The sequence below is a fragment of the Marmota flaviventris genome, chromosome 10 (genome assembly GCF_047511675.1).
Source record: "Marmota flaviventris isolate mMarFla1 chromosome 10, mMarFla1.hap1, whole genome shotgun sequence".
NCBI classification, from domain to species: domain Eukaryota; kingdom Metazoa; phylum Chordata; class Mammalia; order Rodentia; family Sciuridae; genus Marmota; species Marmota flaviventris.
This window is the reverse complement of record NC_092507.1, coordinates 13,159,799-13,185,714: the sequence shown is the minus strand read 5'-3', so window position 1 is coordinate 13,185,714 and position 25,916 is coordinate 13,159,799. Positions and strand designations below refer to the sequence as shown.

At 60.3% G+C, this 25,916-nt stretch overlaps 1 protein-coding gene across 1 annotated transcript in view; it reads right to left on the bottom strand.

Moving 5' to 3' along the window:
* Nucleotides 1-10,859, bottom strand: part of Igsf21 (immunoglobin superfamily member 21) — a 179,014-nt gene extending 168,155 nt beyond the window's left edge. The window contains exon 1 of the mRNA XM_027951960.2: nucleotides 10,692-10,859. Coding sequence (XP_027807761.1) covers nucleotides 10,692-10,761 — 70 coding nt within the window. The 5' untranslated portion in view covers nucleotides 10,762-10,859. The remainder of the gene's footprint in view (nucleotides 1-10,691) is intronic.
* Between the last annotated feature and the right edge of the window lie 15,057 nt (nucleotides 10,860-25,916).

Sequence of the window (25,916 nt, the reverse complement as noted above, 5' to 3'; positions counted from 1 at the left end):
AAGTGATGCATGAAGCTGGGGTACGTTTTCCTCCAGCTCCCTCCTGGGTCCCCAGGAGATCACTGCAGGTCTCTGCTCAGGATGCCATGGTGTTGGGAAGCCCTGTGCCTCAGTGACGCCATGCTGTCAGGAAGCCCTCTCTCTCCGCGACTCCACAGGCCACAGGCTCCCTGCTCCCGAGGGCTGCCCACCCTGCTGCCTCCCCAAACCCATGCCAATAGCCCTTTTGATGGCCCTCCCTGGTGCCCCAGAGTGAGCTTGTCCTTCCCTGCTGGAACCTGATCCCAGGGAGTGTACCAACTGGTCCCAAAGTCACAGAACTTTCACAGGGAGGCGCTGAACTCAAGCCGCGCTCTGCCTGCCTCGGAGGCCCCCGCCACCCCAGCTGGCTCCTCACCACAGCCGTTCACACCCGCCACCTTCACAGATCGGCCCTATCTCTGTGCCACCTGCTCCGCTTTGTACTTAACATTTTTTTTCCCCCTTAACTTGACTCATTATTTACTTAAATAAAGCTGTTTTTTTTTTTTAAAAAAAAAAAAGGGAGAGAATTTAAATCATTGCCCCAAATGGCTAACCAACATTTCTTGTCTTAAACAGAGGGCGACGGAAAAGATAATTACGCTGAAAACAGAACACTGTAGGAAAATCTTGCTTCCTCGGGGAAGGCTGGCCGCCTGTACCTATTATCTTTGTTGGAAAGGGACACTAAAGACACAGTAGCAAAAGCCTGAGCCTGTCTGTCCCCCTCGGTGACCCCTTGGTGTTTTATGGCAATGGGCCTGCCCGCGGCTGGAAGCAGTGTCCTAGACCCAGATTGTCTGTGGAACTTTGTGCAGAGATGCAAATGTCCCAGGGGCCCATGGAGCACTTGAAGGGCGTCTGGTGTGGCCGAGGAACTAGATCGTATTGAATCGCATTACCCTGGAGCTGAGAAACCTTATTTAGTTTTAATTTAAACGTCCATAGCCACATGTGGCCAGGTACTGAGAGGCTGCAGCCCTGGAGGAGACGCCCCATGAGGACGAGCCACTCGCCTCTGGATTTTTGGAAGCCAGCACCAGGCCTGGCCCCAGGCAGCACCTAAAAAGTATCTGTTGCCCAAATGAAATGAGGAAGGAAGGAGAGGAAGGGAGGGTGGAGGCCTGTCCTGCTTCCTAAAACAGGAAGCTGCAGGCTCTCTGTCCCCAGAACCAGTCCCTCTGCTGGGCCTCTGCCCCACCCCACCTCAAGCTGCCCAGCCAGGCGACAGGCCCTAGGAATCGCTGCCGTCCATGGGCTCCCCTCCACGCTGAGCTCCGACCCACGTCTCTGCTGCAGAAGTGAACAAAGCAGTCTTTGTGCTGTAGCCATCGCTGCCACCCCTCTCGCTCCTTCCGCCCCTGCCTGGGACATTAGGTGCCTGCTGACAATTAGCAGCTCATCACCTGCTTCTGTGGCGCCAGACACCTGGCCTTTGGCTATTGTGGGGCCTGAATTCCCACTTGACCAGCCCAGCGCTGTCTGGGCGACGAGCTGTGGACCCGGCCGTGCCCGCTCGCGCCCAGCCTGGCCTCCCCCGCAGGTGCCAGGGCATCTGATGGACGCCTTCCTCTGGGGGCTCTCGGGCAACGGGAGGAAGAGGCCATCTGGGGAGACGATGCCAGCACCCAGGATCGGTGACAAATGAGCCCATCCGAGGCGTCCTGGTGCCTCTGCAGAGAGAGAGCCAAGAGGGCAGAGGAAGAGCCCGGCAGAGGCACTAACCAGCGCCCAGCGGCCGCCCTCCTCGGAGACCCGCGAGCTGCGCCTGTGACTTATGAGGCGGGGAGGCTCCCCATGGAGCGCTGCCAAGTCCCCACCCAACTCTAGGGACCTTGGGCTCCCTCACACGGGGTTCTTGAGGGAGTGTCCCCAGGCAGGGCCCCGGGATGGGGCACCAGGGGGCAGACCTGTCCCCCCCCCGCTGCTCCGTGCCCCGTGTTTTCAGCTTTAAAATGGGGCAGAGCCCTTGCCTGATGGAGGGGGGACGGTGGAGGTCCTTTCCAGCCCCGTGTTCCCAGGGTGGGGACCGCACTGTGTCCCCTCCTCCGAGAACAATTCTTCCCCTTCACACTCAGCAGAGGGGAGCCCGCCTCGAGGCAGGCGCCACCACTTTGCAAACCCCTACTGTGTGCTGGGCACTGCGCGTGGGGACACCACGCGTCACCCATGGACCCTCCCACAGCCACCGTGAAGAGCCACCCGTGTCCTTGAGAAACCAAGGCTGAAGGCAAGGAGGAGATTCCCTAAGTCCCCACCTGGGGCCGTGGGGCAGATGGGACCTGAGGCCCCGTCAGACCCAGGCTCCTGCCTGTGGGGGTCTAGAAGCTTCCCCAGGGCCCTCCTCTGTCCCCTCTTGGTGGGGACAGCCGGGCCAGGGCATGCAATCTTGCCAGGGCCTGAGAAGCGCCGGACTTCCCCTCACAGGTATGAACTGGGCAAAGGGGGCAGCACCCCAAACGACATTTCCTCCTCGAGGCCACTATCTCTGGACAGCCCAAGCCACCGCGCGTCACCCCGTGGAGGCCCTAAAGTGTTCCAGCTTCAGGTGCCAAGAACAGCCACTTCCCCTTCCTGGAGCCCCGTCTGGGCACGGCCCTCAGCTCTGTAGCTGCCCCCAGGCCACAGCTGAGGTCCCCCCCGACCCTGGCAGGCAGGTGGGCAGGACCCCAGCAGCCACTCCAGCCTCACCCCAGACTCTCCAGTGAGGCGCGGCCCCACCTCGTCCACCCACCCACCCTGGACGGCACCTCTGCCCTCTCCAGGCCCTGCCCTCGGCCCTGCACATCCACCCCCACCGTCAGGAGCACTTCAAACCCTCAGAGTCTTCCTGGCCTTTCCCGGTCATCCCCAGGTCCTCCCCTGTCGCCACCTAATTCTATGTGATCTTTTACTGTCCCCACAGGAGTGTGTCGGAGGGGCTGTGGCAACCTGAAGTCCTGGGCGTGACTGGTCAGTCCCCGGCAGAGGGAGAAGAAAGGCTGGGTCCTCTGGGCTCTCCACGGCCAGCCGACCCCCCCAGGGTCAGGAGGGAGAGCAGGGCCCACTCCGGGGCTCCAAGACATGGCCTCCTTCCTGCACCAACACCCTCCCTCCCTAGGAGACACTGAAACCAAGACCCGGGACTGGTGACCTCCCAAGAACACCATGCCAGGCGGTGGCCCCGGCTTTGGGGCCAGCAGAGGACCAGCCTGCCCGGGGCTGCTGCCGGGTTTCACAGCCTGCCCTGCGGGAGCCCGGTCTGCAGGCACCTGTGCCCCGGATGGAAAGGGCCCCACGGCGGCCGGGCCTCAGCAGCAGGATGATTTCGGAGCTGGGAAGGGACACAAAAGGCCGGGGCGAACCCCGCAGGGCGACCTGGGCAGGGCGACCTGGGCAGGTGTCTCTAGGCCTCACACCCTCACCCAAATGGCGGTGCCCACAAGAACTCCAAGTCCCCATGCTGTCCCTGCCACCCGTCCCTCCTCTCACCTCCCCATCACCAGTGAGGGACAGGCCCCTCCCCACGCAGAGCCCAGAGGGAACCGGAAGCCCCCCATCTGGTCTTCCCACCACCTCTGGCTACCGTTACAGCCCTCAGATGGCCGCTGGAGGGCACAGAGCCGGGCAGGACATCCTCACCCTGGAAAGGATGGGCAGGGGTGACAGAGCTGGGCCAGGACACAAGCCTGGGCCCAGCGTCTGGGCAAAACCTCAACTCAAGGGAGACGTCGTTCATTCAGTCGTTCAACAAACACGTCAGGAGACCTGTTCTCGGAGCCAGGCCCCGTGCCAGGGCTGGGGGGAAGGGATGCCAGCCCTCAGGAGCTCAGAGGGCATTTTAACAGAGCATTGCCCCCAGTGTCCCTGCAGCCCTCTGAGGGGACCTGAATCAGTGGGGTGGTGTTGGGTGGGGCGGAGTGGGAGGAGGAGGAAGTAGGCAGCCTCCGGGAGGGAGGCTGGGAGGCAGGCAGGAGCCGGGCTGGCTGAGGGCAGGTGTGTGCTGTCAGATGCAAGGAAGCGCAGGAGTGGGGAGGAGGTGGAGCCTCTGGGCAGGCCGAGCCTGTGGGCTCTGCTGGTCTCCCTGGGTGACCAGGGCACATGGGTGTCCTTGCTGGTGACTGGGGATCCAGTGCCTGCCTGGCTGGCAGGGGAGGATGGAGGCACAGCCATTGGCCAGGCAGCCGCCACAGCCACAGCCCCCATTTCAGGCTTCCGATTGTCAGCTCACGAGCTCCTGTGGAGCTGGCCTGTCCCCTTCCAGACCCCGGAGCTGAATGGGGCAGCGGGCAGGCTGGGAGGAAGGCAGGTGAGCTTGCAGGCGCTGAACCCAGGTTGGCATGAAGCCCCCACCACTCTATCTAATGGTCTTCAGGAGAGAATACAGTTCCAGGACCAGGTGTTTCCTGCCAGGAAGTTCACCCGGGAATCCAGCCTAAATTCCACATGCTGTAAGCCTTATATAGAAAGCTTCACTTTCTGCTCTCTTCTACACCAGGAGACCAAAGGTAGCTGACTCACACCCACCCACGTGACTGGCTGGTCTTGCACACCCACTAAGGGTTTTGGGAGGAAGTTTCAATAGTGGGTGGAAATGGGGTCCCAGCCTCCATGCAGCAGGAGCGGGTGGGAAGGGTGCTGGGGTTCACAATAAGACGGGCGACACCCCACATTTCACTAGGAGGAAACCACTTGGGTCTCAGACTTGTACAATGGGCCTCGTGCCTCGGGGGAAGGGCAGAGAGCAGGCGGTGGGCTCAGTCACCTCCAGCCAGCCAGCCAGGACCCATCCCCCGCTGTCACCAAGCGAGCACCACCAGTCGTCACACCTAGCGAGCGTCAAGTGAGGCGCGTTCCATGTGCGCAGCTGAAATTGACTCTGACAACTCAAGCCAGAAAAAGCCATTGATAGAATGACCAGGGAAGCTGGTGGCAAGGACCCAAGGACCTGCCCGCCTGAGCCCGAGGCGCTCTGGCACCACCGTTCCCACAGTGACAAGCGTCCAAGCTGCAGGACTTGGCCGAGAGCTTTCCATCTACTGACCGCCTCCCTCACCTGACCCTCTTCAGCCTCCAGAAGTGACACAGTGTCTAGGGGAGCCCACTGCCAAGGGGGGCTGTGCAGGGCTCTCCATCTCCAGGACTGGGCGACATTGACCGCCAGGCCCAGCTCAGGGATGCCTTTCCTGACAGTCCCACCCACGGAGACGATGTGCAATCTGGGGAGGGGGTCCCCCAAAGCAAATCTGTGTGGGCCTAGGAGAATGGGAAAGGCTTGCGGACAAACCAAGCCCCCGGTTCCTCTGCTTGGTGGGATCAAATCTGAGTCTCAGAAAGATGGCTCCCCCCACATGGCTCTCTCCTGAGCCTCCGTTAAAGAAGTAATGACCAGGTGTCCAGCTCCCCGCCCCCCAGTTCTCTGCCCCGTAGCTCTCTGGCCCCCAGCTCCCTGCCCTACAGCTCCCCGTCCCCCAGCCCCTGACCCCATCTCTCTGCCCCCAACTCCCCACCCCCAGCTCCCTGCCCCCCAGCTCCCTGCCCCCCAGCTCCCTCCCCCAGCTCCCTGTGCCCCCAGCTCCCTGCCCCCTGCCCCCCCAGCTCCCTGTGCCCCCAGCTCCCTGCCCCCTGCCCCCCCCCAGCTCCACACAGTATGTCTTGGGCTCCTTCTGTGTCCCCTCCGCTCTTGGATCCACTCAAGGTGTAAAGTGGGAGCTCATTGCCCTGTTCCCTCCCAGGAACTTCATCCTGAAGACAGACGCCTCTTAGGAGGCGATGTCATGATGTCATGTGTTTCTGTCACCGTCACCGACACTGATGGTTTAAGGGAAGGCCCTCCCCCCCCGCCCCCCCCGCAGCAGCTGCCTGCCAATTGCTTCAGACCTGGTTTGGAACTCCAGCTCCTCCACCAGCACAAAAGCCTGACCTGGCTCATTCGTGTAAAAAGGAGAAGAAAAGAACCTGGAGGGGGGGAGGATGGATGGAGCAGCCGTCACTCATCTTTCAGGAGCACGCCCAGCCCCTCCCCCTCTGAGACGTGGGCCCTGCCCATCCGTCCTCGGCTCAAATGGGCCCGGCCCACAGTGCACACCCATTCATTCTCTTGATGATGACAGTGTCTCTTAGAGACACTCCCTCTTCCATCTGTGAAGATGACAATACCAAAGAATTCTACCTCACCTGGGGTTTGGTACAGTGAACCATTCAGGTCGGGATATGGACACCTGCCACCATCATGGGGCCCAGAAAGTGACCCAGGCCCATTCTCACCAGGAGACAGGAAAGCACACAGGGGAGGAGCCCAGGCTGGGGAGGGAGGCAGTCCTGTGTTTGAATCCCTGTTCACCACCCGCGGGCCTTGGACAGGTCTCTTAACCTCTCTGAACCTCGGTTTCCTCCTCTATAAACTAGGATTCATTTTACCTCTCAGAGTACTTGTAAGGCTCAAAGAAACAAGAATGATATGCACTGGGCAGGATGCCTAGCTCCATTAGGGTCTGAGGTACCCTTCCTCCCTCCAAGACATGAATCAATTTCCCACTGAGCTGTGAACACCACGGAGGTCGGGGCTCCCTACCACGGTCAGGGCCCCATTTCCAACGCACAGCATCACACCTGGCAGATCGTACAACAAACATTTGCTGGGGGCATGAACAAGTGAACCTGGGGGGCCTGGGGATGTGGCAGAGGGGGGCTGCTGACTCCCAGGGTGCATAGCCACTGGACTCCAGGACACCCAGCCAACAACTTGGTGGCCTCTTCTTGGTTGGCCTCTGCTTTTGAAGTCAGGGGCTGCTGTGAACCAGAGACCAGAGCCATCAAACTCCTCCATCGCCCTCCCCAGCTCCCCAGTCTGCCCCAAAGATTCAAGTGTGTGACCGGTGCATGTTCCAAAAAAAATCAGAGCAGCCAGGTGGATCTGAGACCTCATTTAGATGGCCTCTGACCACCTCTGCTCACACGCCCTGCTCAAAGAATTCTCTGCAGCCAGAGCGAGAACACTGGAAAGCCAGAGGAAGCCTGGGGCAAGACCAGGAGGGAGCCAAAGCAGCCTGTGTTTCTGTCATTAACACATCTGAAGTCTCCCTCTCCTAATCTGTGCAGATCCGTCCTGCATCAGGAACAGGACTGCAAAGCTAGCCAGCAGCCCTGGACAAGCTGCGCTGGTCCACATAAACGGGGCTACCGGAAAAAGAAAAGAAGAAGAAGAAGAAAAGAAAAAAACAGCTATGGTATTAGGAAGCGACCAATCTGAGACTGCTAAAGCGACTTGTGTGCAAGGCTGGTTCGATGTGGGGTCTCATCACCGGCACCGACCACTGCCGCGTACCGCCCAGCCTATCAGCCGGCTCCAGGCATTGGGATTTTAGGGGTGGGGGTGAAATCTGCTCCCTCTGAAAGGGCTCTCTTGCTTGCAAACGGGCATTGCAGAACTACTTAAGTGACAGGCCTCGGAGGTCTCTCCAGCTCTAACATTCTCCGCATTTCATAGGCAAAAAATTATATTAGTTCAGCCTCTTGAGAAGCTCGGGTTTGCCTGGTGGTCCGGGTGGGGTTTGGACGAGGGGCGGGGCCGGGTGGGGGCGGGGCGGAGCTGCCTGCCCTGGACTGGGGTCCCCTGGCTGGGGCTGGAGAAGAAGCCCAGCGATGCCGGAGTCCCCACCGAGTGGGGAGGGGGCATGTGCGGAGAGAGGATAAAATACAAAGTCGTCACACCTGCCAGCCGCGCGCGGCCCCCGCAGTCTCCTCCGCGCCGCAGCTCGCCCTGCCAGCCAGCCCTTCCAGCCCACCCACCTGCTGACACCAAGCTGCGCAGCGGGAAGTGGCGGAGCCGCCCCACCCCCAACCCCAGACCCGACCCGAGTCTGCCCGCCCACAGATGTCAGCCTAAAATGACCCCCAGAGCCTAAAGAGCCAAGTCCAAGGACCCGTCCTACACCCCCCCCCCATGGTCCCCCCTCTCTCACGGGTCAGGACACGGGCACAAGTGCAGGACTTTCTAGAAGTGGCCAGGCATGGTTCCCTGGGGCCAGCGGGGTCGAAAGCACCCCAGGGCGCTTCTAGGTAAACTGGGAGACCAGAGAAAGGTGGGTTCTCCTCGGGAGCGTCTGGTGCTGGGGGTGGGCAACCAGGAGAGGATCTTCCGGCCCCGCCAGCACTGTGTGCAGCGGCTCCTTCCTCCTGCTAATGCCCACTCCGACCCACCTCTGGGGCAGAGCAGGGAAGGGCGCCCTGGCCATGACCCTCCCCCAGCAGTGACCGCCATCGCCCCTCACTGGGCCAGCACGTTTCTGGATGGCGGACCTGGATTCTACCCTCGCGTTCCTCCAAGGCTGCTCCAGGCAGGTGGCCCTGCGAAACCTACAGCCAGGTGCACGCTCTCGGCCACTTCAGGAAGGGCGCCCTCCTCCGGCACAGCCGCCTCTGGCATCTCGAGCGGACCCTTCTCGCCCCCGCGCCCGGCATCGCCGGCACAGACTGGAAGGGGGAAGGGGGACCCCACCCTCCAGCCCTCGCGTCTCCTCTGCGGAGAAGAGAGGGTGCCCGGCGGCCGGGACCTCCCCCAGCGCCCCAGGCTCGGAAAGTTTCCCGTCCGCGATGTGGGTCTGTGCTCTGCACCCCGAGCGCGGAGCCCAGGCGGCGCGGGCTCCCCCCCACCAGACGCGCTCACCCCCGCACCCGAAGCCCCCACCTCCCGCAGCCTGCAGAGGCGAGCGAGGGGAGCGGGGAGCGGAGGCGCCAGGACGGCGGTCAGCTCTCCGCAGCCGGGCAGCCAGGACAACGCTGCTCTGGGATCCCGGGAGAGCTCGCAGGGTGGGGTTCTGACGGAGCCGGGGATCCCACCCAGCTCTTCTCATCATCGCCGCCCCCACCCCTGCAGCGTCTTTCTGCCGCGCACTCGGGGGGCAGAGGAAGGGGTGCTCCCCTCGGGTCCCCAGCCCCCAACCCCGCTCCCTGCAATGTCCAGGTGAGGGCTCCAGTGCGTCTCAACAAAGCCCAGCGCCCTTTGGGAGCGCTGGAACCCGGACCCCCCCCCCCCCCCATATAATCGTTCTCTCCAGAGGCATCCGAAGGGGGGAGCCCTCACCCCAAAGTTAGGGGGAGATTTCGATCCTCTTTGCAAAGTCTTTCGCTCTAAGGGCAGGGGATGAAGTAGAGGCTTGCCTTCTCTCTGGGTTACACCAGCCCCTCCCCCTCTCTGCCAACAGGACCAACCACATTCCCGGCTCAAATTCTGCAGCTTCCCCACCCGCAGAAACTGCACTCTCGGAAGACTAAGGGGGAAGGGGGCGGGGTTATTTGGGGGGTACCCCTTTCTGGCAGGCACTTTCAGAGCCTAGCTAGGCATTTTCCAGTGGGACAAGTAATGTGGCAGAGGACAGAGCTGACCCTTCACCTCCAACACTCAGTTGGGATAGAGGCCAGGCCCTACTGGTCACGGTGGCTACTTTTTGACACCACTGCACGACCCCACCTCCTTGACAGAGTCCTGCGCTGACTTGAGCAGGGAGGATTCTGGACCTGTCCAGAATTGCCACTGGCTTAAGAGGGGAACCCAGGACAGGAAAGGATCTTCTAGGACCCGGACCCTCAAAAATTGGCACCCACAGCTCTTGGCTTGTCCCACGTCCCTTCTAAGGGGCTTACAGCCTGGCGTCTGCTCTCTGTTCATTGCTCCAAAGGTGCCTGGTCACCAGGTTCCACTCTGCCACCATTTAAGACCCACCAGGCGGCGCTGAGCTGGAGGCCCCGACACAGTCCCAAACCCTGCACCCTGGAGCTGTGGAGCCAAGGCTAGCTGGCTCTCCATTTGAGACCCAAGGAGCTTTGGCCTCCTTCCAGTTGACTCAGCCTAGCCTGGGACCAAGTATACTGTGGGGCGCGCACACACACACACAGAGCCAGGCACCCCTGCTCAGTCCCAGAGCATCCATGCACACAAGAACCCCATGCTCTGTCGCACAGCACACTCGCAGCCCACCAAGCAATAAGACCCTCCTGCACCTGCACCTCCACACCTCCCAGATGGGCACACTCATGCTTCAGTGCCACATTCCTACCTCCTGTGCCCACAAATACAGTCAGCCACCATCACACACCCCTAAAGAGACCAGCACACTGGGGACACGTGTGAAATGCCACACCTCACAGAACCATGCTTTAACACGCTCAAACGCGATGTCACGAGTGCACACACTTCACACCCTCATGAAGAAGCTGGCACACGCTCACACCCCAAACACTCTCACACTCCCGCCGGCACCTTCCTCATGTAACTGATCCACACACTCCAGTACCCCTCAGATGCTCACACCATCACACACACACACACACACACACACCCCAATCTCCAAATACCTCCCGCACCCTCTCCGCACACAGCTCCTTCCCGGACACCCTAAAAAATGGACACGACAAAGACACACGCTCTCTCTCTCTCTCTCTCTCTCTCTCTCTCTCTCTCTCTCTCTCACACACACACACACACACACACGCTGGCACGGACCCACCAGCGCTCACTCCAAAAGCGACATCCTCACCCTCGCCAAACCAACCAGCTCCACAAGCCCGCAAGCCAGAAAGATGATCGGACCCCGAGCCACTCGGAGTGGCCCGGGCCAGGGCCCTTCCCTGGCGGCCGGTCCCCGCGCGCGTCCCCCCGCCGGGCTCCCGCCGGGCGCCCGCGCACTCACCGCGCGCCAGGTCCAGGATCGCGGCGAGCAGCAGGCAGACGCCGCCGCGGAGGCTCGGGGCGGCTCGCATGGTGCCCGGGAGCTGGCGGCGGTGGCTGGGCGGCGGTGGCGGCGGCGGCGGGTCCCTTCGCCATGGGCTCAGGCGCGCTCCTGCTTCCAGCCGCCGGCCGAGGCGGTGGCGGGCAGCGCGGGGCGCCGCGGGGGCGCCCCCATGCCGCCGCGGCCGGGCCGCCGGGCGCCGGGCTCCACTCGGCTCGGGCTCTGCGGGGCGCAGCGACCCTCTCGCCGGCGGCGTCCTCGGGGCGCGCAGAGGCTCCGGGTCCTCGCCGCGCACGGAGCCCACCGTGGACCGGAGTCCGATCGGCGGCGGCAGCGCCGGAGTTTGGAGCCGAATCGCGCTCGCCGAGCCTCGCGCCCGCCTCTCCCGGCCGCGCGAGCGCCCCCTCCCCGCGCCCTCCCTCCGTCCCTCCCCCTCTCCCCGCCCCCCGCCCTCCCCTCGCCGCGCTCTCCCCTGTATTATACAGACTTTTCTTTAATCCTTTCTGGGCTGTTCGGCTCTCGTCCGCTAAGCCGATTTATTGCAGGGAGAAGAAGCAGCGCTCACCCCCTCCTCTCCCCTCCCCTCCCCCCACCCTAAATTCTCCCTCCCGCGCGCGCACACATCACAACTCGCTTCTGCCTTCGGCTTCGTGACCCTCCCCCGGTGACCCGGCTCCCGCTCTCCGGAAGCCACGTTTCCCCTGATCCCCTTCCACCCAGCCTGTCCCTGGGACGCCCCCATCCTACCCCCAGCCTGATGAAAGGAGGCAGCCTCGGAGCAGGCAGGCAGGGTGTGGCTCCAGGGTCCTGATCTTGCCACCTAGAATGCCCTGATGGGAAGGATTAAGGGGCTTTCCTGCATGACTGTCCCCTCCCCCGGGATCCCCCGCAAATGGAGTGACACCCTTCATTTCCTTTCCCCATAGAATAGCCATATTCTTGGGTCCAGCCAGGAATGGGCAAGAGACTGGCTGTTCCTTCCTGGCACCTTTTCTCCAGGCCCCAGGAGCGCAGGTCTGGACTTGGGTCTTATCATTATTCTCCCACCAACACCACCCACAGACAGAAGCCCACCTCGGGGCCTGGCCTGAGGGGCCTTGGGCTGGCCTCTGGGGGAGGAGGAGAGATGCACTCTATCCCTGGGCAACTGCAGAGCATGGAATTTCAACATGGCGGGGCGGGAACCTAGACTGACTAGACCCCTGAGTCTGCGCTTAGAACTCAGGTCTCCGCAGACCCCCGGCCCCGGGACGCTTTCTGTGGCCTGCTATGGCGAGGTCTCAGCCTCCTCAGGGCACATAGCCAGCTCCACCTCCTGTAGTCCTTGGGGGGCAGGGGCAGGGGTGGACAGCGGTGGCCCCTGGGCTGCCACTCACAAAGGTGCCCCTTGGCAGCGAGCTGCTCCCTGCCTTGGGCCTCCCCAGCCTCTCCCTTGGCCTCCCAAGGCAGCTGGTTTGCAGCTCATGCCGTGCTCCTCGCCCTGGGGGAAGCAGCGATTTGCATTTATGAAGATCTGAAAGCATACGTTCACCTGACAGGCTTTAGAATGATCCTCTTGGTAAAATAATAATAATGATCATAATAAACCCTTATAAATAGGTGTTTGATTACAGTTTGTCCCTACGTGGATTTTTTTTTTTTTTTTTTGAATCAGACTAATTGGTTCCCAGCCTGATTGGGCTGGATGTGGCTTGCACACTGGAGTTGTGGCCCTTTCTTCTCCCCTGGGTTAGCTTTTCCTTGCTTCCTCCATCCCCACCCCAGCCAAGTCCCCACCTCTCCAAGCCGCTGAGGATGAGCTCGGGGTTGCCTCTCCCCCACCCTCTCTTTGGACTGACCCAGCCATGCATGCCAAGGGGCACAGTCCCTGCCTGCCTCCCCCACCCCCACTTCTTACCTCTGGCCCAGCAAAAAGCCAGCAGAACCACAAACCTGTCCCCACTTCCAAACCCTCTGTGGAAGGCGCTCCCTGGCTGGGAAAGGGCACCAAACTGGGAGGGGCTGCTCTGAGTTCTCAGGTAAGAGCTAAGAGCGTGCGGTGCCCAGCCTTCCTGCTCTCTGGGCCTAGCTGGGAGTCAGCGGCAGACAGGCAGGGGACATTGGAAGAGAGGCCCGGGGAGCAGACGATTCTAGCCCCCTTCATGGGTGAGGCTCCCCCAGCTCTGGTCCATACCCCTGAAAAAACGCGCCCCGGGGGGCAGCAGAACGCCAGACACTTGCCACTCTGGTGCCCACCGTGAATGGCGTCTGGAGAGAGGACAGTGAGGAGGAAGACCTGTAGCTGAGGGACGGAGCTCCCGGGCAAATGACTGGGCCTGGGGCTGGGGACCTTGCTAACCCTCCTGCAGCCTCAGGCCCTTCGTGATCCACTTTTTATAAACATCACCCTGTATTAAAATGACCGGTCTCTCCTAGCCAAAGGCACACAGTAGGCCATCAGTGAACATCTGTTGGATGGTGGATGAATGGGTCAATCAATGAACAAGGGTCTGTCACTATGTCTTGTCCACTGTCCTTCCTGGGTCCTAGCACCAGGCTGGCCCTTGGTTGGTGCTGGGAGGAGACAGAGAACCTTCTAGAGAACCTGGATTGTGCACCTGGCCAGGCCCATCAGAGAGGAACATCCTGCCCAGGTGCCCACTTGATTTTCCCAGAAAGGCCCGTGCCACCTGCTCGACTCCCACCCTGTGGTGATTCCTAATAGCAACGCTGCAGCCTGGAGGTGCTGGAGGAGCCCTCCCCCGTCCTGTTCCATAAACACAGCTTTGGAGCCTTTTCTTCTGCCCCCAGAGAAAGGTGACCCCAAAGCACCTTTAACAGGGTTCACAGTGGGCACAAGGTGATTTAGCCAAAGAAAAGTCACCGAGGGCAGCCAAGGCTTTTAATTCCCCTAGCAAATCTTCCTTGGCCTCTATTTCTTAATGGATCTGCTGCCAGAGGCAGGGCTTCAATTTTGCCATCCTGAGTCTTAGACCCATGAGTCACAGTGGGACATGCCCCCTTTCTTGGGCCCTGGGCAGCGGGGCAGGGGAAGGTGCTGCGGTACCCCCAGCCTCCCTCTGGCCGTGGTGCTGTGCAGGGCTGTCCCAACAGAGGGCGCTACGGCCCAAAGCAAATTTCTCCTACCCTACTCCAGGGAACACCCTAGAGTTCAAAGTGGCCCTCTGTGACCTTCTAGTTCACTTCCTTCCAGGAGAAGGGAGAGATGCGGCATCTCTTGCCTCTCCCAATCCGCCTTCCAAGATGGAGGGCTCTGCTGGTGGGGTTCACGAATTTTAAGAGTGCTAGGCATTTATGAAAAGACCTCTCTCTAGGCACTGCTAAAGCATTCAGCGTGTAGGAACCCTGAGTCCTCACGGTCACCTCTGAGTGACACCAGCATAATCCCTGTCTTACAGGGGAGAAATCGGGGCTCAGAGAAGTCATGCAACACCCACAGCAGTAATGGAGGCAGAGTTGAACCCAGAAAGAGCTTCAGAACAGAGCTCTTGGAGGCCCTCCCTGGCCGACACACGCACACGTAACATGAGTCTACATACACGTGTGCGTGTGCACACACAGGCACACACACCCGGGAGTCAGCATTTGATGGGAAAACTTTGATCAGAGTCCAGCACCTTCAACCTCTCTGTGCCATTTAATCCCCATAAAAGCCCTCAGTGGCAATTTGCTTATGTCTGATTCACAGATAAGGAAGAATTGCCCAAGGTGGCCAAGATGGCAGAGTGCTGAATCCGGGGACAGGAAGGCGCCTGGGCCTCCCCACGAGACCAGAGGTCCACCTTCCCCACGGCTCTCCCCACCTCTCCCCCTCGCACCTGGGCAGCTCCCCCACGCAGTCCTCTGGTCCCTCCCGACCCTGCCCTCTGCATCTGTCTTTGCTGGGAATTCACCACCCCCCCAATCCTGGATGCCAGGCAAGACTGAGATTTTTACTGTTTGTCTAAATTAAACACAACTGAGAGTGGTGCCTTCTCGGGGGAGACCCAAACCGATTCAGAACAAGCCACTTGGAATCAAGCCCAACTGTGCGTCCCTAATGGACCCGGGCCCCACCTACACTCTCAGGTCCCCTCATGTCTTCCCAGAGGGGGACCCAGCAGGGGCCCACGGGAATCTCAGGTTGCAGAGGACCTCAGCCTCACAGGCCCTGGGGGGAGTGGGCAGGACCAGCCAGGACACGGAAAAACCGAAAACCAACGTTCCCCCAACCGAGTCCCACTGACCATTTGTTTTGTAAGTTTGCAGTAAAAAGTCCTTGAAAGAGGGTCCATGGCTAAATATATTTGAGAAATGCTGCACGGCGGCCGTTCCTCAGTTCTGAGAGATTTATAATCCGCACGAGCGCGCTGGAGGCTTTGAGGTGTCCTGTGGTTGTTTATGTTTTGTTGTTTGTTTCTCGGTTTTATTTAGCTGAAGTCCGCACCCGTTTAGCTTCCGACCCTCCACAAACCTGTGAGCCAGGGTACGGTGGCAGCGGTCGTGATGGTGATAATGATAACAACGAGAACGACCAACATCCACCGCAGGCTGGTGGCATTTACTGAGCACTTACTGACTGTTAGGTGCTATTCCAGGTGCTTTCTTATACTGATTAATCGAATGCTTTCCACAGAGCAGACCAGGAACTTAATGCCCAGAGAAGTGAAGTCCTTGCTGAAAGTCACAGCATCAGAACATGATGACGCTGGCATTTGAACCCAGATCATCTCTGCTAACGGGTCCCTCTGCTTCCAGATCCACCATCCATTCTGCAGGTGGAGAGATCCTTCCCCTCTCAGAGTGGATGAGGTCAGTACCTCAGCTCGGCAGCCTCCCAGGTCTCCCTATTGCCGAATGTCTGTAGGGGGAACTTGCTCTCCACTCCCCGTGGCCCTCCCATTAGGCAGCGCCGATAGCACTGCACTGATGTACCTCTGACCTCAGATGAGTGGATGGGTGGGTGAATAGATGGATGATGGAGTGAGTGGTTGAATGGATGAATGAATGGATGTGAGAATTTTTGAATGGATGGACAGATGGATGAGTAATGTGGGTGGGTGGACAGGTAGACAGACGGATTAGAGTGCAGTGTTGGTGGCTGAGTACATAAATGGAGGCATGGATAGATGAATCGAGATCAGAATGCATGAGCAAGATTTCCATTTTTCCCTGTACTGTTGCATTTGCTAAGTGGGAAAGGCCTGGACCCATGGGTATGAGTCATGGTCAGAAGGCCCAGCGTGCAGCGAGAAGCCCAGTGGCTACAAACTCGGCTCTGGAGTGGGTCTGCTGGGGCTCAAATCCCAGGTTCAGCACTGAGGAAAGTGACTGTGGAAGGGGCCACTCGCTATAAGAGCATGTGCAAGTTATTTACCTCCCTGGGCCCCAGTTTGCTCGTCTACAAAATGGGGATGGGGTGTTAGCCTCACTGACCAGTGGAGATTGAATAAGACAATACTTCAAATAATGTTAAGTGCTCAATGAATATTAGCTGTATCTTCACCCGACAAAGATAACCAACCAGGAAACCTGTGTTTCTTCTCATCTTCAGCCTCCTGCACTCAGAAGTGGAGAGGGAGGGGTGGATAGCGACTCCACGGTCAGGTCAAGATCTCAAGAAGCTTTGCTGATGTGGGTCATGACCCCAAACTAAAGAAAACAGCCGACAAGAAGGGACATGCGATTTGCTTTCCCTCTATGACATTTAAAGCATTGATGCATCTATTCTTGACTTTGGATGCTTGTCTTCACGTTGTCAATTCAGGGCTCAGATTTTCTGAGGTCACCAGGGCGTTCCTCCTGCCCTGGCCAAACTGCAATACCACACATTGACAACAGGTGGCGCCATCTAATGTGCGATTTGTCCCATTTCTATAACCTTTCAAATTTAAGGGCCCATATTCCATAAAACTCATCAGCTTCTTGTTTCATGAATTCTTTAGGCTTCAGGACACTCAAAATAGACGTGATATCACTGAACACGTGTGCTTTCTCTAGTCACAGTTGTGAGATGGGTTCATGATACTATGGATGACGCGGTGCCTTCCAAGCCTCTCTGCTCAGACGGGCGTCCCATGGCTCTGGAGGGGCCAGGAGGCAAAGAAGGGAGGTCCAGCTTCCCAGATCAGCCGTCCGGTCAGGAGTGTAAAGGCATTTGTTGCAAAAATGCCACAGCTCCTCACAGACACCACAGTGTGAACCCGGCGACCTCCGGCTCCCCCCGAAGCCTGGTTTCTGCCTCGAGTTTCTGGGTCCTGAAACAGCGGAGGGAACCCCAGCTGGATCAGAGCCCAGGGAGCTGCCTCCGTTTCTCTGGCCTCTCGGTTCCTGTTTGCGGAGGCGAAGGCTGAGCTGGCCGTGCAAGGCCCCTGACGGCGGTGTCTTGTCCAGGCCCGAGGTCACCCCAGCTCTCCTTCCTTTCACTTCCTCTTCCTGTGCCACTGAGAGGCAGGCACTCTGGGTGGCACTGAGCTGGGACCTGAAGGATTCCTGAGTTGGCTCACCAGGGAACATGCTGTGGGAGCCGAGCCGCGTGGGAAGCCTTACAGACCCGCCAGAGAGGTCATCGGGGAGGGTCCCTAGTCCCACAGAGCTAGGATCCCCCCCAGGGGAGCGGAGGGCCTTGTTAATGCTGTTTGTGACTCCAAGGAAAGTGTCCAGCACTCAGAGGCATGACAGTGGCCCAGGTCCTCAGGCCCAAGCCCGAGGGCACCCTGCCAGTGTCCCTAAACAAGTGGCTCTCATGGGCCACCCAGGACCCCCAGGCCTCTCCTCTGGACTGATGCTGGGCTGGGTGACACAGAAGCACCAGGCCGAGGCTTGTGCCCCTGGGAGCTCACAGCTGAGACTCGGGGGCCACCAGGAGGTGGCCTGTCTGCCCGTCACACCCCCTGCCATTACAGCCCCGCCCACCTGCCGGTGCCCTTGGTTTCTGCCTCCCGGCTGCCTCCCTGGGCCCCAGCTGCTGCCGTGGCCCCGACCCCACCCTAACAGGAGGGACGCTTGAGACTCCCCAGGAGCGGCCTAGCCCTGGGTCTGCAGCCCAGCCCCATGGCCTGGGCACACCCAGGTGGCCAGCCAGTCAGGACCCGTCCTTCAGAATCCTCCCTCTCGTGGGCAGCTTTGTGGAATTTCCCATCCTTGGAGTTCCTCCGGCTCTTCTTTAATGACAGAACCTGTCTGTGCCCTTCTCTGCCGGGGACACCCCCCGCCCCTCCCTGCCCCACCCCCCTTTCCCCGTCACCCTCTGGAAGCTGGCTGGTTCCTACCCACGCTGCAGGCCCCTGACTACTGTCACTGTGCGGGAAGTGCCTTTTCCTGGCTCCACAGCCTCTGCTCGCCCCAGGGAATTGAGAATGAGGCAGGAAGATGGGCCCCAACGGCGGGGAGGGAGGGAGGAAGGAAGGAGGGAGGCAGGTCTCAGGGAGGCTTCGACTCTGCTAACAGCCCAGGTCCCAACCACAGGCTGCAGTGGCCAGAAGAGGTGTCCAACGTGCCTAGAGCTCCCTTGTATGAGCCAGAGGCCCAGGAACAGGATTCCCCGGGGCCGTGCCCTACAGGAAGAGGGTGGGACATTGGCTTAGGCTGGAGCCCTCCATACCTGCAGGCTGCTCTCTGGGAGGGAACTTCAGGGGCGAGTGTGAAGGGCGCATGTTCAGGGCCCAGCTCTCCTTGAGACAGCACCATCCTCTCTGGGAGGACCAGTTCTTCCCCAGAGGCCGAGGGTCCCCCCGGGTCCCCAGGTGCCCTCTTGGCTCCTGCTCCCAGGTCCACTGCCGACTCATCAAGATCAGTAAACTCCACCTCCTCCTGCTGCCCCCCACACGGTAGGGAGGGCCTGGCGCGCTCTCCGGCAGCCACCGCTCGCGGCTGTTCGATAAGCCCCATATTTCACACCCCGAGTGGCTGCATTTCAGCAGTGGGTGAAGTGGTTTTATTTTTATCGAGCACACAGGCGTATAAATATGTACAAGGAGCTCAGAGGCACTTTAGGGTCTCTCTGGAAGGAGGCTCCGTGTGCGTGGGGGGCGCATGGCAATGAGTTCACCGGGGCACGGACCCCAGTGCCAGGGCGCCTCTCCTGCGGCATCCCAGGCCCGGAGGGGTAACACCGGCTCTGGGGTCCCTGAGGACAGGTGAGGCCTCAGCAAACTTCTAGAGCAGTGAGCTTGCACCCGGTCCCCGGCATCTTTACACCCCGGGGTCTGGGTGTGCCGCCCTGGGGGGCTCCTGGAGGTTTTTCCTTAACCATGAAGGATGAAGCATTGGAAATGGACGGAGAGGAAAACTGAAGGTCAGGAAGGTCAAGGGCATGGGCCAGGTCACCAGGCTGCTGAGCGGCAGAGCCCCCGCTGCACCCAGGGCACCCTGAGGCGCTCCTCTAGCTGGCCGCACACCTGCCCCCCCAGGCCGCCACCTTCCTCAGGGAAGGTCCAGGCTCTCGGGCCAGGGAGGTGCCTCCTGTGTCCCACCCAGGGGTGGCTGAAATGCAGCCGCGTGGCTGGAGGCGCTTCTGAGGCCAAGAGCTCCTCGGAGAGCCCTGTGACCCCCACCCAGGGTCAGCTTTCATCCATCTGCCAGGCCCCCAGAGTCGGGGAGAGGGACAGAGAGGAGCCAGGGCTCGGTGGGTCGTGTCCAGTGGAAGCTGGACCTTCAGCGATGAATGGCGGCTCTCTGCCGCTCAGGACAGGGGTGGAGGGTGCTGAGCGCTGAGCTCCCGTCTCAGGCTGCAGAAGACCCAGAAAGAAAGTGGCTACTCTCTTCCCAGAGGGCCAAGGCTCTGGGGTCCCTGTGCCTGAGGCGTCCTCTCCCCAGGGGCTCCCTGGTCCCCGGGCCCTGTGTAGGGAGGCGCTGCAGACAGAGAAGAATCGCCCGGGAGGCACCTGGGCTCCGGCGGAGGCACAACCCATGAGGCCAGGTGCCCAGTTTAAGGGCCAGTGACCCCGGAGCTGGCGGGGCACCAGGAGGGAGAAGCCCAGGCAGGTGGGGGAGGCAGAGGCAGAGCCCGTGGGGCAGGCGACCGTCCCCACCATGGCAGGGGGACGAAAAGGGGCCTCGGCAGCAGCCAAGTGTGGGGTGCCGGCGGGAGAAGCCATCTTTGTCAGTGAAGAGCTCGGCGAGGCTGTCCCCGTGTGGAACTGAGCAGGACCTGGGACAGACCCGGGAGCCTGTTCTTCCCACTGTGACGTCCTCCTCTCTTTCCTTCCTGATTTATTTCAGATTTTCAGCTGGAAGCAGCAGCCTCAGTCATTCGGGCTCAGGGGTGGGGAGGGGACTAGAGACGCGTCACACTCAGGCCACCGAGGAAGAGGAGCCAGCAGGGGGAACCCTGGGGGCCCTGGGGAGGCGGCGGGCTCAGAGGCCCTCCCACCTGCCCAGGTGTTCGTGCCAGGAGGGCCTCTGTCTTCTGATTTAATTATAGCAAGATACACAGACCATAAAATCAACCACCCTGATCATTTTTTAGGTGTACAGCTCGGGAAAGCACATTCCCATTGTCATGCAATCAAGCTCCCGGACACTGTCATCCTGCGAAACTGAAATCCCACACACGTTAAACAATAACCCCCACCCCGCTCCCCGCCGCCCTGACAACCACCACTTCTTTCCATTTCTGAGTCTGACTACTTTAGATTCCTCACAGAAGTCATGTAATACAGTATTTGTGTTTCTGTGCCTGGTTTATTTCACCCTGCAGAATGCCCTCCAGGGGATGCCCGCTGTAGCACATGTCAGAAGGTCCTTCCTTTTCAGGGATGAGTAATATTCCACTGCGTGGATATGCCACAGTTTGCTTATCCATTCTTATGGCGGCTGCTGCCATGTGGATGTCTCTTCCACGTCCTGCTTTGGGTTCTTTTGGATAAACATCCAACTGTGAGACTGCAGTTCATACACTAGCTCTTGTTTAAAGCAGAGCTGGCCCTGCAGAAGCTTCCGCCAGGCACCCAATACTCTCTGAAGGTGGAGAGCCAGGTTGGGGACGCTGGAAGGCACACAGAGGCTGGGAGGCAGGGGGTTGCTGGCGCCCACTGGTGCAGCAGACCTCAGAGTTTTCAGGGTCCTCTGCAGCCCGGCTCCTGCATCCTAGGCCCTCGGCGTGAGCAGAGTGGAGCTGTCGTTCTCCAGTGAGGGGAACAACCCCCAGTGTGTGCATGGTGGCTCCCAAGGGCAGACTGGGCCAGGACAAAGGAGCCCCGGTGTCCCAGGCCATGGCTGGCAGCTGCTGGGCAGGAGACTTACCGGCGGTGGGGGACAGAGCGCGCTCACCAGATGAAGGAGGCCGCTCCTGAATTCTAGGAAGGAAATTCCCCGGGTCCTTGTTCCCGGGCTGGAGGCTCAGCTTTGGGCTCCTTTTCTCTGTAAAGGAGACTATTCAGGAAGGGCAAAGGTCAAGGACATTCAGTGGACTCTCTCCAGCTTGGAGCCCAGCAGGTGCGGGGCTGGGGGGGGAGTTGGGGACAGGACAGGGGGAAGGCGTGGTCTTGAGAGCAGGCGCTCATGACCAGCGGGGACGGAGGAAGGTGAGTCCACTGCCAGGCGCACCCGGAAGGTTCCGTGTGGGGATCCCGGTTCCCAGCACCTGGGAAGGCCCCGGGGCGGCCCACCCTCCTCTGGCCCAGAGACTCCGTTTTGATGTGCTGCGCTCAGCGACGCCAAGGGCCAGGGCTGTGCCGCTGAGCAGGTTCAGGCCGCGGTCCCCCAGTGTCAAGTGGCTGAGCAGACTGGGCCTGACTCCAACCCAGGCTCTCTCCCTCCTCCAACAGAGGCAGCAGGGAAGGCTTCCTGGAGGAAGGGGCTGCGCTGAGACGAGATGCGCCTCGCGGGGGTGGGGGCCTGCTGGGCCCGAGGGACAAGCTCAGGGCAGCTCCCCCACTTGTCCAGCAGCCTGTACGTGGGCTGGGGGAAGGACAGCACAGGGGAGGCTGCGGCATCCTCGGGAGAAGGGAATCCACCTGTGGCAGGGACGCTGGGCGCGGGGGGCACGGCTGTCCCCACCAGGCACCCGCCTGGCCCTCGTGAAGCTGGTGGCAGGGAAACCAAACCAACAGGTGACCAGCTGAGGCCGAGCAGCCCGGGTCCTGCTCAGACCAGGAGGAACAGGCCGAGGAGAGGCAGCGGGAGGCAGGCGGGTGGCCGCTCTGGGAAGTCCCCTAGGCCAGATGAGGACCGGAAGGACCTGGACGTGCCAAGAGCTGGGGAGGGTCCCAGGCCGGCGGGAGAAGAGCGGAGCCTCAGACGGGCAAGAGCCTGCTGCTCCGGGACCTGCCCGTGGTGCTGGGCGGCGGGAATGAGCCCGGACAAGTGGCAGCAGGACAAGTGGCAGCAGGACCGGGGACGCGGGGCCGGAGGGGGAGTGACAGGAAGCCCCGGGAGGCCGGGGCAGGGTGACGTGGGTTGTGTGCCTGTCGGGGGAGGGCCCCGGGCCTCGGGCACGCTGGGCGGGGGCTCCACCACCAGCTGCCCCCAGTCCTGGGGCCTTGCAGAGGGCCGTCTGGCCGCCTGTGGAGAGTGGGGTGAGGACAGCTGGGTGGAAGCGAGGCCACCAGGCAGGAGGCCACGGCAAGACCCAGAGAGAGACGAGAGCCGTTGGGACGAAGGCGGCCCCAGAGATGACCGAGAGGGGACCAGGGGAGGTCCCAACTCTGATTCTAGGAGGGGGTGCCACACGTGAGACGTCGTTCAGGAAAACCGTCTCTGCCTCAAGGCAGGTGACCGCAGGACAGAGCACAGGGGGGTCTGACCCTGGAGCAAATCCGGTTTTCATCTCCTTCCGGATGGGATTTGCCCCCCAGGAGTGGGAAGTTGGGGGCAGCTGCGGGCTGGGGGCGGCGGGGGTGGGAATCGCCCCTCCTGGGGGTCATTCTGACGGGGGCTGCAAACCTTGTCGGGGCTCCGAGGAGGACAGAGGAGGCCCTCCCCATCCTGCCCCTGCCCGGAGGGAGCCGGGCTGACACAGTGGACAGACGCTGACTGAGCTCCCCGGTCAGCCCGGGCTTGTCCTGGGTGGGAGGGGCTCGGCGCTGAAGGAAAGCCCAGGCAGCCCCCGGCTGGGCCCTGATGGTGGCCACCTCCTGGTAGCCACACCTGATGCTCCCCTCCCCTTGACCTGGGCTGGACCTAGCGACTCACGTCTAATAAACAGGACAACGGAACGTGCCAGGAGCCAGTGTCCCTCTCCCTGAACCTCATGCCACACCCAGGAGTCCCTTCCGAAATCACAACTTTCTCCTTTTCTGCCCAAATCGTCTCTGACCTTTGCCCCCCCCCCCAGAAGCCTGTGTTCTAATTAGCTAAGTAGCAACATGGCGGGACTAGGACCCCTCAGCAGCTGGGAGCGACTCCCTGCTCCATGACTGATTCGCACCCGCGAGAAAGGACTCCAGCCAAGGACCCGCTGAGCAAGGGTAACGGGGTGGGGTGGCTGGGACCCGGAGCCCATGGGTCTTCAGGGGCCAGGGGTGCGTGCCAGGCAGGGACGCAGGGGGAAGGGGGCAGGGGCATGGCGGGCCACAGGGCTAGACCTGGGGCTCACGGCTTTACCATCCTCCTTGGGAAAAATGGGTCCCAGAGTAAATGCAGGATTCAGGGCCTGCTGCCCACCAGGAAATGGCTCCAAAATGGCCAGTCAGGTCCGCGCCTAATCAGGTAGACAACGCAGTGGAGGGGGATAAGTGAGCCGGTATAAGGCACAGCCAGCATTTATTGAGCACTTACTATGTACTCGCCATGACCCTAAGTAGTTATTAATGTCCTTAATTCTCACAACAGAACTCTTCTGGGCCAAAATTTATGGTTATGGATGCCAGTTTTGGAGAAGTCCAGCAAATCGCCCAAGTCACAGAGACAGAATGGGTACGCAGGCCTGGGAGGGCCACCCTGGCCCACGCTCTCAAGCAGCATCCCACAGGCCTCAGGGAGCACACCCCCAGCGCGGGGTGGGGGGCACGGGGTGTGATGGGACCCCAAGGGGCGGCCCTTCAGCTGCCCAGGCCATAGGAAGTTGGAGATTTTAAACAGGGACGTGGAGCGGGCTTGCGTCTCTCGCTGAGGATGTATTAGAATGTGCTCTGCGGGGTCGGGCCCTGTATTACGGTGGACAACAGGACACAGCGGTGGACAGGAGACACGTCCCCACTGAAGAGACTTTCGAAATCCGTTCACGGCTCAGGGGGTGTGGGTGCCCGGCCAGGGTCACTTTTTGAGCCAGGAACAATTCATAGTGCAGACCTTCCCAGCCAGTCCTCCAGGCACATGGCTCAGATTTCCACGAGCTGTGGTTGTGGCGGCAGACTGGGGCCCAATCGTTACCAACCTGCACCGTGAATCATTAACAGTGACCAAAACCGCGACCCCCAGGGCCGGGTGCTGTTCTTCCAGAGGCCCGAGAGCCTCGCGCACTGGACAGGACCCCGGAGCTCCAGCTGTGCCCGCAATCACGCAGAGCCCCAGCTCCCCCGACTGGGGACACGGGGTGTCCTCCGCCATCAGTGACCCGGCAGGGGGTCTGCGGGAGCTTTGTAATTGGCCGCGGCTGCTCCTCGGAGGTGGCCATCATGGATTCCGTTGGGGGGTGGTCGGTTAATTTCACGGTGCTGTGAGCCCTGCTGGGTGGGACTGCGCACGGGTGGCAGGTGGAAAGGAATCCCCAGGTCCCCAGGCTGAAGCCAGCGGGTGCCGGCGCCTGGGGTCGGCGCCGTTGTTATCCCTGGTCTCCCTTTTCCGACTCTAGTGTGGCCACCGGAGCCTCCGGTCCCGGGGGGGGGGGCCGTCCACGGGCAGAAGGGGCTGAGAGCACCTGTTACGGCAGCTCGTCCTGCGCAGGGACGCGCCTCTGCCTCGGGGTGAAGCCGGATCGTCGCCCTGAACCGCCTCGTGATGGACACAGCAGTCCCCCGGCGTCCAGACCTCCAAGTCCTCACACTCAGTGTCTCAGAACGTGACCATATCGGCAGACGGGCTCTTTAAAGAGGTTCTGGAATTAAAATGAGATCGTTAGCGTCAACCCAAGGCAGGGCGAGCTCTGTGAGGAGGAGACTCGGACCAGACACACAACGCGGCAGAAGGCGGCGGAGGCAAGCAAGCGGAGGCCCCCGGAGAAACCAGCCCTGTCAACACCTCGATCTTGGACTTGCAGCCTCCAGAATTGTGAGAAAATAAACTTCCGCTGCCTAAGCCCCCGGGGCTGCGGTACTTGTCATGGCAACACTGCAAACCACCCGCCTGTTGATGGTTTGTACCCACAGCAGTCTGCATAGCATCAGGGGACTGTAGGAGGGTCACACTGCACCCAGAGACCCCAAGTACAGGCTTTGGAGTGGGAGCCTTCCATTTGAATCCTGACTCTTCCACTTCGCAAGTTCCTTAGTTTCTCGGTGCCTCTATTTCCCATCTGTAAGCCAAGAGTCATGATGATGTCTGCCTCATAGGGCTGTGGGAGTGTTTAAACTGATAAGCAATGTGCAAGCACTGGATTTATTATTCAGTCAACAAATGTCTACTGAGCACCTACTATGCCTGACATCCTGCTAAGAGCTGGAGTATTACGGTGACCAGCTTTCATTTTTAATTTTTGCTTGTTCTCTTTTTCATCCCTCTACAAGAGAAAGCTTCCTTATCTCCCTCTGCCATCACTCTCTCTAGCTGTGTGGGTCGACTTTTCATTGCTATGACAAAATACCTGAGAAAATCCACTTAGAGAAAAAGGTTTGTTTTGACTCATGGTTTCAGAGGTTTCAGTCCACGGTTGCTGGCTCCATAGCTCTGGGCCTGAGAACATCAGGGCAGAAGGGAAACTGCTCAGCTCATGGAAGCCAGGAAACAAAGGGCCAGGGACAAAATATAGTCCTCAAGGGCTTGCCCCAGGGACCCACTCCCTCCAACTGGGTACCACCTCTGTAGTTCCCCCACTCCCAAAGCTCCATTCAACTCATAAATCCATCGGGGACCAACCCACTGATGAGCCCAGAGGCCCCCCGGCTCTGATCATTTCCTAAAAGCCCCAGGGACCAAGCGTCCATCACGTGCATTTTGGGAGACTTTCCAGATCCAAACTCTAACACTGGTTTGTGGTTATAAGCCTCACAACAGAAGTTTGTCTCCTCCCAATTCTAGAGGCTACAAGGCCAAGATCAAGGTTTCAGGACCGACTCCGTCGTGACATCCAGGGTGGACAGACGCCTCTCCTCTGGCTCCCAGAGTCGT